The sequence below is a fragment of the Rhamphochromis sp. 'chilingali' genome, assembly GCF_963969265.1.
Source record: "Rhamphochromis sp. 'chilingali' genome assembly, chromosome: 13".
NCBI lineage: Eukaryota > Metazoa > Chordata > Actinopteri > Cichliformes > Cichlidae > Rhamphochromis > Rhamphochromis sp. 'chilingali'.
Genome location: NC_137940.1, coordinates 25,244,697 through 25,261,723, shown reverse-complemented (window position 1 = coordinate 25,261,723; position 17,027 = coordinate 25,244,697). Strand labels below are relative to the sequence as shown.

The window sequence follows — 17,027 nt, the reverse complement described above, 5'->3', positions numbered from 1 at the left end:
GCATTTTCCAACCATATTACTCACTTTCCCTTTACTGTGACCTCGATGGCACCCTCCACCTCAGCTAACCCAGTGAGACCCCAATCTTGATCTATGTTACAATGGCAAATATCACAAAGGAGACCTTTGGTTTTGACACCGGCCTTGAGTTTCACATCAGTATCAATGTTTTAGCTGATGGCTTTCATTGAAATGAATGATGTTTTGTTTTTTTCCTGAATCTGTGCTGAGATTTTGTTTTAATATAATATCTCTGATGCTTTCCAGGTTATATTCAATTAGAGAAGATTATCTTAATGTTTCGAATGTAGATTTATACTATACCAGTAATAGCCAAGTGTATGTTGGCTTGTTTCTTCTTTTTTTTAAGAAAAAAAATCACTTTTGATACTGTGAAAAATCTTTCGTTCGGAAAGATTAAAAACAATACAGTTTTGACAAAAAGTGTGGTGTTTGCTTTTTACATTTCTCTTTTACTGCATTTACTTGAAGCGCTTCGTGATTGGGAAATTGCTCGCTAAGTTTTGACCCTTCCAGCCCTCCGTCCGGTATCAAGGCTTCCTCTCCTCTGCGTACTGTGTAAACATGCGGATTAGATACTTTTGTTAAATTGTATGCTTTCGTATTTTCCCGAAAAACTTCGAAGCAAAGGCATTTAAAGGGACGTTAGGTTATTCTTAAATAAAATGGAGACCGAAAACCGACCTCAAAAGGTAAGTTAAACAGCCATACTTTAAAGATGCTACGCTAACCAGGGTTAGCTAACGGTAACATTAGCTAGCTTTAACCTAATCTTCGAGTCGTTTTGCTATCTGTTGGAGTCGAGCTCACTTGGCAACCTTAATAGAAGCAAATTAAAGTGGTTGAATAACAGACGGTTCATATTAATTCTGTACAATCGTTTTTATTAAATCGCTACTATTAGCATTAGCCATGATGCAGTGCTAAAACATTTACTATAAAGACGTAAAGTTGACGTATGCGATATCAAGCGGTTATAGTAAGAGACAGCATAAATGTGGCCCTGTGAATGTAAATTAGGATAAAACTTGAAAATATTTTAAAAATTAGATTTCATTCTTTAATAATTATGATTAGTAACGAGCTTTTGGGGCAAGAAAACAAGAAATGCATCATGCTATGATGTAGAGAAAGTCACTGACGTCCAACAGTCTGAAAAGGGTTACTAGAGCCAGCCGCAGTGAGAGGCATTATAGTGAAACGGAGAAAGCTTGGTGGAGAACCTTCCTAGGTGTGGCTGAACTGTAGGCCTCGCTTCAGTTAAGTTCAGTCTTCATGATTCAACAATAAGAAAGAGACTTCTACTGTAGATGCATGTAGAAATGGATGCTACAAAGCATGACTGCTCATCACTGCCTTTGTTACCTGTTGACGATCAGGTTCTGGCTGCTGAGCTGGGATCAGCTGACACTCCACTTTAACATAACTCTGAGTTGCCAGAAAGTTTATTCTGTTCATCTGAATCATCTTTCTGGGATTCCTGGATGACTTAGCATGCATCAAGACATCACTCTGGGTTCTCTTCTAGCTTCATGTTAGCATGCTAGCTGTGCAGATGTTTGCAAGTGTTGTGATAGCAGTATAATGCAGTTGATGCAAGATTACCATCGTGCTCCTGTCCTTTTGTGAAATAAAATAAAAACAATGTTCACATTTCCACTTCTGTAAAGTTGTAGACTTCTACACCTTTTTCCTTCTCCCTACGGGAAGTGAAATCGGTCTATTGTAGGGAAGAAAAAGATGTTAAATTGTTCCCACATCCTGACTTTTATCTCTGTGGCTTAACGAGAGTGTAATATGGATTAGTGACCACTTGCTTTGATTATAGTAATGCACTTTATGTTTTTATCGACCAGGTTTCACCGTCACGTTTACAAGTGGCTCAGAATGCTGCTGCTCATCTGCTTACAGAGACACGCAAACACAAGCACATTAATGTGTTGTTGTTGTTTAAAAAGTTGGTAGTAGGTTAGTATAGTAGTGTGATACAATATGCTTACAATAATGCCTTGTACCCAACACCGCTGACATACATGTACTAGTCGCAAGCATATGATTTGAGTGTCTATTGATGTTCAGTAAATATAATTTTATGAAATAAGAGCGTGGTTGTTATTTGGATGCTATCAATAGTCTACCATCATCAGACTGCTTTTATATCATCAGGTTTGTGCTCCATAATGTTCTGTGTGGCAGAAGTTTTATTCAAAGGTCCTGGTTGTATCTGTGGAGAGCCAATATCTCTTAGAGAATAACAGAGACACACTAAGGCAGCTGTGTAGCTGATAACATGTAAATTAGCATATGTATATATATTTTCACAGAGATCCCATGACGAGGATGAAAGGACTGGCTCAGAAGGATCGGAGGATGACGACTACGTTCCATATGTTCCAGTCAAAATCAGAAAACAGCAAATGGTGAGTTACTGAACATTGTTCTGATTGAGTTTTATGCAGGTAGTAACTGCCAACTCTTGTTTTCATAGTGGGAAAACATTGACCTTATTGAGTAGATTGGAGAAATTGACTAGATCTGGTTGATCCACATTGACTGCAGTTTTTTTTCTAATTAATGAAACTTCTAAAAATGTGACATGTATCAAAATTAAATACATTTATAACTTTTCTGACTTATAGCTACAAAAGATGTTGCGCTTGCGAGGGAAAGCGGTGGATGAAGAACAGAAGGACAGTGGGGAGGAACAGAGGGATGAAGATGAGGCTCTTGGTCCACGCTCCCATATTAGTCTCCTCGACCAGCATCAACACCTCAAGGAAAAGGCAGAAGGTATCTAGTTCAAAGTAGACCCATTCTGTGGTCTGATACTTCTGTGTTTAACTATTCAGTTTTTAAGTTTTTTATGACCTTAACTTGTTTTTATTTTTATACCTACAGCTCGGAAGGAGTCAGCCAAAGAGAAGCAGCTGAAAGAGGAGGAGAAGATCCTGGAGAGTGTTGCAGAGGGCAGAGGTAAACTAATGGTTTCTGTTTAGCCTTCTTGAATTAGATGTTGGTAGGCATGAGAAAAGTGTGGTAAACTATCTGAATTTGCACAAGTTCTTTTGGCAACGTTCATCTCTCTTCTTCTGTCAGCTCTGATGTCTGTGAAGGAAATGGCCAAAGGTATCATATATGATGATCCTATAAAAACAAGGTAAGCTCCTTATCACAGAATTCCATGTAGTCAGTTTCTCTTTGTAGTTTCTTTTTTAATATTCTTTCGTCCCAAATATATTGTATAGCTGGAAAGCACCACGCTACATCCTGAATATGCCAGACACCAGACATGAGCGCGTCAGGAAGAAATTTCACATCCTGGTTGATGGCGACGGCATTCCAGCTCCTATCAAAAGCTTCAGAGAGATGAAGCTTCCACCAGGTGACAGCGGACTCTGCCCAGTACATCAAAAACACTGACTCATGGTTCACAGTGATCATCAACTGACAACAAATCTGTGTTTGTTTTTCCTGCAGCAATTCTGAAAGGTTTGAAAAAGAAGGGAATCATCCACCCAACACCAATTCAAATACAAGGAATCCCAACAGTGTATGTATAAATAGAATACAAAGGCTGTAATGTAAATTCTATTTTTTAAGTACATTTAAAGGAACCCTGTTTGTCTGTAGTCTTTCAGGTAGAGACATGATTGGAATCGCCTTCACTGGATCAGGAAAGACTTTGGTCTTCACTCTGCCGATCATCATGTTCGCGCTGGAGCAAGAGAAAAGACTGCCTTTCTTTAAGAGAGAGGGACCGTATGGACTTATCATCTGTCCTTCAGTAAGAAAAACATAATCAGCACATTTATATCGGTCATTTCACATAAATTTAAATATCTGATAAATGTATTCCTTCGTTTCTTAAAATGTACCACTGATGCACATTCATGGTTTTTAGACCAAAACTATTACTTTTACTAAAATTACCTACTAATAATATATATTTTTAAAAATAGAGTTCAAGATGTTGATTAATGGACATTAAAAAATGTTCACCTTCATTGTGCTGTTCTGGGCTTCAGGGTGAAATCTCAGAGAAAATGGCCTCATGTGGGGCCACTTTCATGTTTGTACTCTAGGAGTGCTATCTCCTCAAAATCAAATACTCAAAGTGTATATTTCAGCAGCAAAGTCTCTTTCCAGAGGCCTTGCTACTAAAAAGAAACCTTAGCTAAACTATAGCTGAAGATAGTGCTTACTGTCGTAGGCAGGTGTAATTCAATACAAATAAAACCGTGCCTGCAAATAACTCCCAAAGATGACAGTTTGACATTCATAAAAATTATATTTTTGCACCAATGAGGTGATTCCGAAAGAGCTATTAGCGAAAAACCTGACATATCTCGGCATGATGTAAAATACATCCTTGAAAAATTTGAGAAACTGGACAAAGAAAAACATTGAACCACAAAATTAATTTTTCTGTGCAGGAATGTAAGAAAACACTACAATTGGCATCTCAATTTAAAAAAACAAAACAAGTAGTTTACTAATGTTTCTGCTTTTTTGTAAAACTTAAAATTTGGAAATTGATCATTAACAATAATTATATATTAGCTGTATAAATATCATTTTGATTAATGAACTTGTGCATACTGCCAAATTAATAAATGATACAGTGGAACCCCGACTTGCGAAATTAATTCGTTCCCGAGGGTCTTTCGTAAGTCGAAAATTTTCGTAAGTCGAAGCACCCATCGCGCCTTTTGAGTGAACGATGGGCTATAGGCTAATTGCTAACTGCAACAACAATACATCGTTCAAGTGGAACAGCGAAGCGCAAGTACGAAAGCCAAGGGGGTTGTCACATGATTCGGAAGGCATTGTGGGTATTCTGGGCTCAGCCAATTAGAGCCAACGGATTTTGTTACACAGGCATTTTGCCGTAACACGGGCAGAAATATTGCCGTTAAGTGCCTTTGTAACTTGAATTTTTCGTTAAATGAGGTATTCGTAAGTCGGGGTTCCACTGTAACATAAAATGTAACATAAAAAAATAATATAGGTAATTACCAATACTGTTAATTATGGGCAGTTGTAGCATACTATGATCTAAATAGAGGAAACAAAGCCTTTTCAAATATTCATGCACTGTGAATTTTTCGTGCCCTTTGGAAAAGATGACATTAGCTTTGAGAACCTCTGTTTTTCTCATCCCTCTGACTCCTGAATCCTGTATGTGTGTTTTATAACCCGGTGTGTTATTGCAGCGAGAGCTGGCGAGGCAGACACATGGCATCATAGAGTATTACTGCAAGCTGCTGGAGGAGGAGGGAGCTCCTCAGCTGCGCACAGCCCTCTGCATCGGAGGAATGTCTGTCAAGGAGCAGATGGAGGTAGTAAAACAGTAAGTACAGCTGAAGGTGTTGTGAAAAAAATCTGGATTTCAACCAGAATTCCCATTTCAGTGTCAAGCAAAAAATTGCACGATTCAGCCCTAACGTTCAGCGAGGAACAAAAAAAGTGACGTGTTCCTGAATCAGTGCTTTAACGTACAGCATGCATAAAGCTCAAAAGCATTACTACCTAAACACTGATAGTACTACACTACTACACTTTAAAAAGCCAAAATGTCATGTGATGTTGTGGACTAATTTTCTCTCCAACTCTGTCTTGGTTAAAGCGGCGTCCATATGATGGTTGCTACACCTGGAAGATTGATGGACTTGCTGCAGAAGAAGATGGTGGGTCTGGACATCTGTCGCTACTTGGCTTTGGATGAAGCTGACAGGATGATAGATATGGGTTTTGAAGAAGACATCCGAACCATCTTCTCTTACTTCAAGGTGAGGCAGTCCTTCATGGCTCTAGCTTTTAAATGTTACAGCACTATTGCAGTAGTTTTTCCTCATCCATTTTTCTGTGTTGTGCTTGCTCTATCCTTCACCAGATAAGTAGCTTTACAAAGCCAGCCTACCAAGGCCAGACAGCATAATGTTTATTACACTAGAGAACTGAGATTCCTCTGCTTCTCTCAAACATAACAATAAATTCCTTTTTTCTTGTTTCACAAATCCACACCTTGGCAGAGTACAATAGGCTTTTTGTTGTTACTGCACTCACTAAAGTTCTCTATTCAGTCTGACTTTAACTGCTTTTGAGACATCAGTTTCCAGGTAGTCATAGTACTTTCAGAGGTAATACATTTCTTCATAATATAAGCTCTACTAGCAGTTGCAAAGAAATATTTCTTCCAGTTGATGCTGGATTTTTTATTTTCATGCCAATTTTTTCATGAAAACATTTGCTTTCTGTTTGTTTCCTAATCTAGGGTCAAAGACAAACCCTGCTTTTCAGTGCCACTATGCCCAAGAAAATCCAGAACTTTGCCAAGAGTGCACTGGTCAAACCCATTACTATTAACGTGGGCAGAGCAGGAGCTGCCAGCTTGGATGTCATCCAGGTGACTTTATCTTTCACTAAAATAGTCGTTTGTCTCAGTCACAGATATGGTTTGCCTTCCAAATGCATATGTAAAAATATTAATGAAATAAATATTTTTATGTGTGTGCAGGAAGTGGAGTACGTCAAAGAAGAGGCTAAGATGGTGTACCTCTTAGAGTGTCTCCAGAAAACGTCTCCTCCAGTTCGTACTTTCACGTGTTTGACACTTTTATAAAGAGTTCTTATAAAGAATTAAAGCAACACGTCACAAGTCCTTTTTCATTCTGACAGGTGCTGATATTTGCTGAGAAAAAGGCGGATGTAGATGCCATCCATGAGTATCTGCTGCTTAAAGGAGTAGAGGCAGTGGCCATACATGGTGGAAAAGGTATGCAGAGTCTAAATATTTCATTTAAATCATTGTCAGAGTGCCAGTTCATTATGTGCACCTTGCTAGTACCATGAAACCTTGGAACCTTTTTCCTTCAGAGCTGCCTTAATTCTTTATGGCAACTTCAACAAGCTACTGGAAACATCCCTCAAAGACTCTGGTCCATATTGACGTGATTGCAATAGCATCACACAATTACTGCGGATATGTCGGCTGCACATCCATGATGTGACTCCCCTGTACTACCACACCTCAAAGGTGCTCTGTTGGATTGCGATCTGGTGACTGTGGGGGCCATTTGAGTTCAGTGAACTCACTGTTATGTTCAAGAAACCAGCTTGAGATAATCTGAGCTTTGCAACCTGGAGGTTTATCCTGCTTGAAGCAGCAAGTAGAAGGTGGATATATTGTGGTCTTAAAGGGAAAGACTTGGTCAGCAGGAATATTTAGGTAGGCTGTGGTGTTTAAATAGTGTTCAGTTGGCACTAAGGGGCCCAAATTGTGTCTCTATGTGCAACCACCATTAGCCTGAATCGTTGATATAAGGCAGGATGGCAGCATTCTCTGTAAACCCTAAAGATGGTTGTGTGAGAAAATCCCAGTAAGTCAGCACTTTCGGTACCAGTAAGTATCTCATGCGGAAAGTCATTTACATAATGCTCAGTTTGAAATTCAGCAAGTAATTTTGGCCATGTCTGCATGCCTGACTGCATTGAAATTCTGCCAGGTGTACCTAATCAAGTGGCTGGTAAATGTATTTAGTATGTGCAAAGCCATATCTTTGTTGTTTTGTAGTTGCTCATCATCACCACTAGATGCCATCTTTCTTGCAAATGTCACCTTCATGGTTTCTGCTTCATGGGTTCCGGTGATGCAGAATTGTTTCTGCTTCTTAGAAAATGTTGTTTTTATTGAGATAAATTTCTGTATTTTTCCAGATCAAGAGGAAAGAACAAAAGCCATTGAAGCATTCAAAGAAGGAAAAAAAGATGTGTTAGTGGCCACTGATGTTGCCTCCAAGGGTCTGGATTTCCCAGCTATTCAGCATGTAGTGAACTATGACATGCCAGAAGAGATAGAAAACTATGGTAAGAGAATAATATGCATATGGCTTTACCTTCATCACGTATTTGTTAGTTCTTCTAAAATTTCTCAGGCTGATTTGACAAAATTTTCCCGTTTCAGTCCATAGAATAGGAAGAACTGGACGATCGGGCAAAACTGGAATTGCCACAACTTTCATCAATAAAGGCTGCGGTAAGGACACAACCTAAAGATAAAATTAGATTGATTACTAAGGAGGGAGAGTAACCTCTCTGAGAATGCTAGCCAGTGTAAGCCATGCTCTATTTATGTCGCTGACCAAAGTAAAAAAGTAACGTCGTTAAGGTTTGTCCAGTAATTACAGATACTGGATGTCTTTGAAACACCACTGTATGGTTTTAAACATGGTAATTTACTCATACAGGCATGGCATAGCTGAAGTGGTGCCGGCTTTTTAATGGGAAATAACTTATTGTAATAAATTTAGTTAGGTGGATCAGTGTTTAAGTACAGTTAAAATTTAACCAGTCTATGTGTTTGTTTATAGATGAATCCGTTCTGATGGATCTGAAAGCTCTGCTTGTTGAAGCCAAGCAGAAAGTTCCTCCAGTCCTCCAGGTACTCCAGACCGGAGACGAGACCATGCTGGACATCGGAGGCGAGTTGTCCCACCTCAATAGCTACTCCTTAATCATGTTTTTTGGTTTCTTTTTGAATATTGACTGCCTCGTGTGATATGACTGAAGCCAGTTGCATTCTTTACAATCCTTTCCTTACATCAGATTCTTCTTTCTTTCTTCAGGCGAGAGAGGATGTACATTCTGTGGTGGTCTTGGTCATCGTATTACAGACTGTCCCAAGCTGGAGGCCATGCAGACCAAGCAGGTCACCAACATTGGAAGGAAAGACTACCTGGCTCATAGCTCAATGGACTTCTAAGAGTCTTTCATTAGGGGCAAGATTCTCCAGTGCTGAACAAAACTTGAAAGCATTTCTGAGGAAACTGTACAGCAATGTGTCACATCACCGAAGAAAGGAAGTGGATATTATAACCCTCCCAACATTGTAGATGAGATGACCGATTGCTTCGCCTTTCCGTCAGTTTTCTCACTTTGTAGCATAGATTTCTGCAGCTCTGTAAATAAAACCACTATATTTGTTCTTGTTTTTCTTTTGTGTACATTTCTTTTGTCTGTGTCTTCTGGAAAAAGTGACAGGTGTGGCTTAAGTGTGGTATGGTGAGGAAGTTGCTACAAGATATAGACAAATGCAAAGGGAAGTTGACACAAGACAACAGCAGCACACAACTCATGTCCTTTCTGTTGCAACAGCTAAAACGCAGATCAGAGAGATACTTTATCACACACCAAAGTATGCAAGAAAATAAAGGCTGTTAGTGACGTAAAGGAAACATTTATTCTTGTGGCCAAAGGAACCTAATTTTAACTTTGTTGGCAGTTTCATCTTGGCCACAGAGCAGCGACTGGTGTAAGAGACTACAGGTTTTCACAGTCAGCGCTCACAAGCATGGAGGTCATCTTCAAAGAGGGAATGCTGTACCTTCAAGCTGTCAAATTTGGAAAAGTAAGTTTTATAGGCATTCATCACATGTGGAATATATCGACTTGTTTCTTACCTGCTAGTTGATCAAAAGGTGTTAGTGACTCTAGTAGTAAATCTAATGGAAATGTTTAGTCCCATTTAATTTGTTAAACGCTGACATAACCAATAGCTGTATCTCAAAATAATTTTTAGTATTTCATGAAAGTCTAAAACTTTAGTGTATAACCGAACGCTCATGCACTCAGATCAGTGTGAGTATTTCATCCTTTAACCCAGTTTGGCAGCAGTAGAGTCACAGGAACATTAACCTACATGAAAATGAATAATCCTTCCGCTACATTAAGTAAGAGAAAGGCGAGTGTGAAGCTAAATCTGTTGAATGTTTAAAAAGTCATGCGTGGATATGTGGATAAAGTAGTAAAGATCTTATATTTGTTCTTTTATATACTAAACAGCGTTAAATATCAATAACCAAGACTTACTATACCTGTGTATCATAGTATTTAAGTCTTACAGCTGTTTTGTATATGTCAGGCTGTGGTTTGTGAACATCCTGGCATCACTGAACAGCGGCTCATTTGTTCTGTGAAAGTAACCTGTGATGGACAGAGGACCATTTCTACTTAAGATCTCCTACAGATAGTAAATAATGATACACACATACATATATATATATATATATATATATATATATATATATATATGTATATGTATATATGTGTGTGTATATATATATATATATATATATATATATATATATATATATATATATATATATATATATATATATATATATATATATATATATATACGTATATATATATATATATATATATATATATATACGTATATATATATATATATATATATATATATATACGTATATATATATATATATATATATATATATATACGTATATATATATATATATATATATATATATATACGTATATATATATATATATATATATATATATATACGTATATATATATATATATATATATATATATATACGTATATATATATATATATATATACGTATATATATATATATATATATATACGTATATATGTGTATATATATATGTGTGTGTGTGTGTGTGTAGCCACTTGGTAGCCACAAAGGAAAGATGCCATTCTTGCTTAATATCTTATTACCTCCCACTTATTAATAGTCACTTTTTATCATTTCATCAGAAAACATGGCGGAAAATGTGGATGGTGCTTTATAAACCCAGCTCTCAGGGGGTTGGCCGATTGGAGTTCTATGCTCTAGCTGACAGCAGCTGTGTTACCGAGCAGAAAAGGATGTGCCGGCAGAAAACACCAGAAAGAAAAGTCGTGCGTCTAATTGACTGTCTCAGTGTCACGTTTGCACCAAAGGAGTCTTGCCCGGCTGGCTGCACAGCCTTCTACCTAAACACCACACAGTCAACCTACATCTTAGCCTCCACATCAAGCCAGGACTGGGTGAATGCCCTCTGTCATCTAGCCTTCCAGGTATCACACATCTCCAATCCTGAACAGTACAAATATGACCTTTCCTTTTATGTCACTGGTTAGGTTTTAATTTTTGGGAAAGGTCAGTAAGGACAGACTCTGCCCACATCCAGAGACAAGTAGCATAATAAGGAAGTTAATGCAGTATCTGTAACTTCTGTCCCTTTTACTTCTCTAATTCTTGTGCTTGCACAAGCTATGTACCTTCTTGCATCTTACCACTTTAAAGCCATAAAACAGTGATAAGAGGTACTTGTACACTCCATGTAATGTTTACCATGCCACTGTTTACAGAAGGATCCTGGAGAATCAGACAAAGGGGATTTTGAGCAAGATAATGGCTTGACCATGGCGGACAATGATCTTTACGCATCTTGGAAAAGCGGTAATGCAAGCACGTCTACACATGATTAGGGATCAGGCACAAGAAATTGAAAACAAATAAAAATGTGCAGGTCTTATTTCTGTAGCTTGTCTATTCGTCCTACACACACCTGTTGAACTCTGTGTACTGGTTAATAAGAGAGTGCGTGAAAACTACTAGTCTTAGAAGATGAGGTAAGAAAAAGGGGAAGGTTGGTGTAATTTCCCCCCCGAATATACAAGGAACTATTTTAGACTTTTCTTTATTTTACTAATTTACTATTCACACCCAGGTTGGAAGAGCCAGTGTGGCTATTTACATCCAGGAGCATGGCACAGAGAAGCAATCAGGTGTCCATAGTAATGTTATTTGCACACAGGAACACGTTGCCAGAATTTCTGATACAAGTAATATTAACTCAAGGTTATTGTTGTGAAAGGGTCTATTTTAATTAAAATAACACACCTATGCCACTTTATCACATGTTTTGAGAAACCTAGTTTCAAAGTCAGGATATAATAGCTAAAAATTACATTTGTTGCTATTACTTCCAAATTCCCCAATAATAAGCATAACTATAGAGCTAAAAGTATGGTGTTTGACTCCTTCGTCAACGCCAACCTCCTCCAGCAATCAGCTTGCATTTTACTGGTGTTTCATTTTAGCCCATTTTTGCTACACTGCTAATAGATTTGAAAAGTTACATTACAAAAATACTTCGACTTACTCCCCAGTTATAAATATGGCCAGCCGTTTCTTTATCAGGGTTTTATTGCGGTGTACTAGCTCACATTAAACTATTAAAGGCTTTAATGAGCTTACAAAACTTAACGACCTGTGCCACTTTATCGCATGTTTTGAGGAAGGTACTTGCAGGGTTGGGGGGTTTTTTTTTGTTTGTTTTATTTTTAAGCAGGAAGTGATATAAATGAAAAGATAAACAACCCCTGCGAGGGCAGTTATGTTCTAAAAATGATGAATACGTTTGCGTCCCCCCCACCAAGCTCAGCATCACTGTACAGCCCTCAAATATACGTCAGACAGGTTAAGAAATGCACCACAAGGGTTCATCGTAAGCAAAACCACAGCTTAAGACCAACTTCCTGTTTCAAAGGCAGCCCGCTTTACCCAGTGTTTTTGCCTTCCCACAGATTTTACAAGCACTAACGATAGATCACCTTCAAACAAATCCTTTAACAGTCTGTCTGACTCTCTGATCAGTGACGTTTCTTCCGGTTTCCAACACTGTAGCAAAATTACTCAGCTGACGTCAGCAGGTAACTTGGTGACTGAAGTGCTTCCACAACCAAAGGATATAATGGGCGATAATTTGATTTATTATTATTACTTGTAAATTCCCCATTAATAAGCCTAAACCTGTGAGTATATTATAATAAAAAAGAGATATTTCAGTAGGATAAGCAGAGAAGAAAATGGATGGAAATATTTCACAGCATCATAAATTCAAGACATCAGCAGAAATCCCCTATATATATGGGAGCGGGCGCTACAGCCGCTAATTTATTCAAACATGAAAGCCAGAATGTATCAGCGTCAGCAAGCTCTGACTTATACAAATGCATTTCTCTTCATTTCCTAATGGATTACACTTCTCAACAATCCAGAAAAGCCAGCCTCACAGAGAGATTAGTAGAAGGCAAGCAATTTTAAATCAGATTTTTCAAAATTAAAAAGTATTTGGTGTGCATTTATTTCCTGTGCTGCTCAGACCTCTTGTGGGGAAAAAAAAAACAACAACGCTTTGTGTGTAGTTGCGAAACACTAACCCTTGTGTGATGTCATGTGTTCCTGTCTTTAGAGCTGACGCTTCCTCCAAACCAGTACCAAGTAACCATCCAGAGCACAGAGGCGTCCAAGAGGTGCAAGCTGTCTGGGAAGTACCTGGTCTCCATAGAAGGGGAGGCAATAGAGCTGCTGGACATGAGAACTCGTTACATCATCTTCGACTGGCCATACAAGCTCCTACGCAAATTTGGTCAGATTGAGGTAAAGCACTAGATGTTGTGCAGTCCCTATGCTGATGATAAACCAGGTATTCCAGTGGGTTTATTTAGAATTTCTCAAAGGGAAAAGCTTTGTAAAACACACTCATTGACTTTTGTGCCAAGAGTTGGAAGAAAAAAATTACTACCACTCTGTTTGTACTCTAAATATGAAGCGACAGCCAGCAGCTTGTTAGCCCAGAAACGGAGGAAAACAGCTACTCTGGCTTTGTTCAAAGGCAGCAAAATCTCTAAAGCTCACTAATTAACATGCTGCTACTCGTTTGTTTATTCTGCTGCAAAAAAAAAAAAATTAAATTCAAAGCTGAAGTATTGCATATTTTATAAAATGGCAAATGTATTTCCTAACATGAGGATCTTTGGCTGTGATTGCAGGGGGGATTCAGCATCGAAGCAGGCCGTCGCTGCAAGTCGGGACAAGGCGTGTTCATGTTTCTGACCCAGCATGGTCCCCAGATCTTTCAGACTATATCTAAGCAGTGCACAGTGGAGAGGAATACAGCAGTGCAGCCTCCCAGTGCCAACAGAAGATCACTAATTGACCCGTTTCCTGCTCCCCCGCCTGCCACAGCTCACTCTTTCGTCGACCCTTCCATCTACAGTTTTCCAGATGTTTCAGCCGACACAGAGGACAAGTTTACCGGCGATTACCCCATTTATGACGACCCTGTGCAGCAGATAAAACAGCTATCACTCAAGCCTCCTCTCTTGGGCAGCAACGAGGCTGTGGCAGAGGAATCTGAGGATGAGGATGAGCAGGAATGGTGCTATTCCCTGGAGGCTCTAAATCTGGATAACAATATTGAGGACAGCATTTACTGCAACTTACCGAGAGGCACGCCTCCTTTGATGAGAAAAGCCGAGGCAGATAATTCAGATTGCATTTATTCAGGGATAAAAAAAGTCAATTCTCTGACAAATCTTCAGCAGGAGCCTTCCTATCCCCCCTTACCATTGCCTGTACCCCCACCACCTCCCTTATCATCCGCTTACTCCTTAGCCAAACCCCAAAACCAGCATGCGCTCCCTGTGAATAACTCCTTCCAGCCAGAATACAATACACAAGCAGACTACGATGAAGACGATTTGAATGAGACTGAGGAGGCCAATAGCTCCTCTGCTCAAGTTACCCCCTCAGAGGTGCCTGGCAGTTTTAAACACAGGCTGGCAGAAATCATTTCTAAGGACTTGGCAAAGTTCCAGCCTCCTCTTCCCTACGGAGCAAGCAGCCTCACATTTTCTCAGTAGACTATCAGTTAACAGACAGACTAGACAGGACAATTTTATCTGTGATAAATTGTCATAAAACACAATTAGTTTCTTTACTTCTATAAAATCCCCTCCACTGGGAACATGCAGTTAGGCATTCTGGCTCACAAGTGTTTGATTGTTTTTGCAGCTTGTTATATGAAAGATGCATCTGGAATACTTTTTAATCTGCAAATGCTGTTGCCAAAAAGAGAGATTTATTTTGTTTTCTTCTGCGGGAATGCTAGGCGAATACCTTTAATGTGACATTAACTGAGAAGGTGGGCGAGCATTTGCCCGCACCGTTTCATAATGGGAAAGCTGGGAGAGAAAACAAACGACCTCGCCTTGTTATGTTTGATGCGCTACACATCATCTTCATTATCATCCTCTCTGGAATCAGTTTGGTTTCTTAAGCAGAGTGAGGAGGGATTTGTCACATCAACTGTCAGTATCTGTAAAACAGAGTGGAAAAACCAATAACCCACATTGTGTTTTGCTGTAATTACTGTATGTGTTTGCTGACAATATCCATATAAAAACCACTTAAAAAGCACACTCTTATGTTAAGTATATCTTTATTGTACCAAAAGAGCCATCATAAAATACGCTATACATAAATAGAAAAATACTTGTTTATTGTTTTTGTTTGTTTTATTTGACAAATGTCACTAATGAAACTGGAAATGTGTCTAGTAATGGTTCAGAGTATAAAGTGCATAAAAAGGGCCTGCAAGAGTCCATCACATCCAAGCAGGTTTTTCTGAGTTTTACCTGTACTTTTACCTGTACAGGTAGTGCAGAATCTCAACTATTATTAAAAACAGGACTTTGAGAGCGTCTCTGCTGGTCAGCTGATATCTTCTGCCTTGTAAAGAGCTCCAAACAAGTTAAAAGTCAGTGGCACTGACTTTCTGCCACTGTTTCCCGCTTTGACCCTCCTCTGCGTCACTGAGATGTGAATATTCCCCATCGCTGCTGCTGGAACAAGTGCCTGATTTATTTGATTCCATGTCAGATGTAGGTCCAAGTAAAATCAGATGACCGATAGATGCGGAGGGGTCTCGCTGCTCTCCGGTCAGAGGTTTCGGGGACTGTGCAGCGGCTGCTGGCAGCAGAGAGTGAATCAGGCTCCTCCTGGAGGTCTTGTCTCCAGAGCCTGGACGAGGACTCCTGCACTCTGGGTGAACCACGCCGGCCAGGAGCTCAGACAGCTCTGTGATGTAAATCTGCGCCATCTGGAGGGTGTCGTATTTGGATAACTTTTTCTCGTTTTCCAGGGAGGGGATGACACTCCTGAGCTCGTCAAACGCTTTGTTCAACCCGTGCATCCTCCTCCTCTCCCTGGCGTTGGCCGCCACGCGCCTGTGTCTCTGAGGGCCGAAGTGGCTCGTCTTGCATCCATCTGGCGCCTTAGCAGGGTCTGTCTCTGTCATGCCTTTGGTGGTAACGCGGTCAGTGAATTCGGTCACTGGCACAAGTTTCTCCCGCGAGATGCCCGCTGCCTCTGCAGCCGCGTGCGCGTCCCTAATTGAGAGCGCACGGATTGAAGTGGAGGAAATCCAGGCTTTGGAGCTGATGTGGGCCAGGTTGTGCTGCTGCTGGTGATGCTGCTGCAGCAGAGTGAAGTCCTCTGGGTACTCCGACCAGCTCGAAAGTTCTGCTTTTGCAGCCATCACTGCAGTGTCCTGATGTGGTCGTGCACGGCAGGATATAAAGGTCGCACTTTCGCTTCAGCCGGTGCCAGAGTCTCTGGAGTGGTTTGCGCTGCGCCTACAATTTATACAGCCTCCCCTGTAGTCACCTTGGTGTCACTCCCAGCCCGCAAACAGCCCTGACAGCACTGTAGCCTCAGGAGGCAGCAGCCAATCGCACAATCCCCTCTGACCCTGTCTGTCAAAGAACAATTAGACAAAGCTCGACTTTTTCTCCTATTGTGCATTGTAACTCAATCACGACCTTGTTATCCCTAAATGGAGACGAGTATTAATCATTTAAGAGCGTGCAATAGCCGACCTATGCTCTACCTAACGAAGCTCACCCTACTCATGAATGAAAATGTATAGAGAATGAATGATTATGTAATAAATTAAGTTATAGTCTATATTATGTGTCTATATTAATAAACGCGAGCTTGTATGGGAAAAAGTTTGTCTTCTTTTTAATTACACAAGTGTGTTAGTCATATTTCTATAGTAAGTATGTGTTTTTCTATAAAGTCATCATCATCCTTTCCATGGAAAATGCATTTCGGCCTCTTTCTCACGAGCGCAGTAACCGACTCGTGATTGGTTCTGACCCGCTGAGAGCTGTGGTTGTGGAAAACAAACGTCCAAGTTTGTTCTCAAACAAACAGTAAAAGGCGCCCAATCATTCATTATTTGCAGAAGAATAATAAAACTAACAGGTGTGAGACAAGGATCGAGACACACCTATAGCTGAGGCGCAATAACTGATAAGTTGTCTGAAGGCGATTTATGAAC

At 39.7% G+C, this 17,027-nt stretch overlaps 3 protein-coding genes across 4 annotated transcripts; 2 read left to right on the top strand and 1 right to left on the bottom strand.

Annotated features, from left to right (window-relative positions):
* Positions 1-527: 527 nt before the first annotated feature.
* On the top strand, positions 528-9,010 carry ddx41 (DEAD (Asp-Glu-Ala-Asp) box polypeptide 41). Of its 2 annotated transcripts, none has more exons than XM_080901512.1 (17): positions 528-713; positions 2,346-2,441; positions 2,661-2,811; positions 2,920-2,994; positions 3,118-3,178; positions 3,267-3,403; positions 3,499-3,571; positions 3,652-3,805; positions 5,235-5,371; positions 5,648-5,810; positions 6,296-6,427; positions 6,539-6,610; positions 6,700-6,796; positions 7,738-7,887; positions 7,985-8,056; positions 8,391-8,501; positions 8,646-9,010. In XM_080901512.1, exons 1-17 carry the CDS (start codon positions 687-689, stop codon positions 8,780-8,782), a joined length of 1,845 nt encoding a protein of 614 aa, XP_080757638.1. In that variant the 5' UTR covers positions 528-686; the 3' UTR covers positions 8,783-9,010. The 2 variants fall into 2 exon arrangements, with proteins under 2 accessions (XP_080757638.1, XP_080757639.1); XM_080901513.1 differs by having other exon boundaries at positions 8,391-8,508; positions 8,653-9,010.
* A 141-nt stretch (positions 9,011-9,151) lies between these two features.
* On the top strand, positions 9,152-14,544 carry dok3 (docking protein 3; the record flags this gene model as incomplete). Its single annotated transcript, XM_080901514.1, has 5 exons — positions 9,152-9,427; positions 10,606-10,908; positions 11,203-11,293; positions 13,092-13,279; positions 13,672-14,544. Exons 1-5 carry the CDS (start codon positions 9,371-9,373, stop codon positions 14,542-14,544), a joined length of 1,512 nt encoding a protein of 503 aa, XP_080757640.1. The 5' UTR covers positions 9,152-9,370.
* An 890-nt stretch (positions 14,545-15,434) lies between these two features.
* atoh1b (atonal bHLH transcription factor 1b) lies at positions 15,435-16,682 on the bottom strand (the record flags this gene model as incomplete). Its single annotated transcript, XM_080901515.1, has 1 exon — positions 15,435-16,682. The coding sequence occupies exon 1, from the start codon at positions 16,218-16,220 to the stop codon at positions 15,435-15,437; it is 786 nt and encodes a 261-aa protein (XP_080757641.1). The 5' UTR covers positions 16,221-16,682.
* Between the last annotated feature and the right edge of the window lie 345 nt (positions 16,683-17,027).

Excerpts from the sequence above, each read along its gene's own strand:
- ddx41 (XM_080901512.1), top strand. The coding sequence starts at position 687 with ATGGAGACCGAAAACCGACCTCAAAAG. Across the intron at positions 2,442-2,660 it reads AAATCAGAAAACAGCAAATG|CTACAAAAGATGTTGCGCTT; the intron begins GTGAGTTACTGA and ends TCTGACTTATAG. Across the intron at positions 5,372-5,647 it reads CAGATGGAGGTAGTAAAACA|CGGCGTCCATATGATGGTTG; the intron begins GTAAGTACAGCT and ends TCTTGGTTAAAG.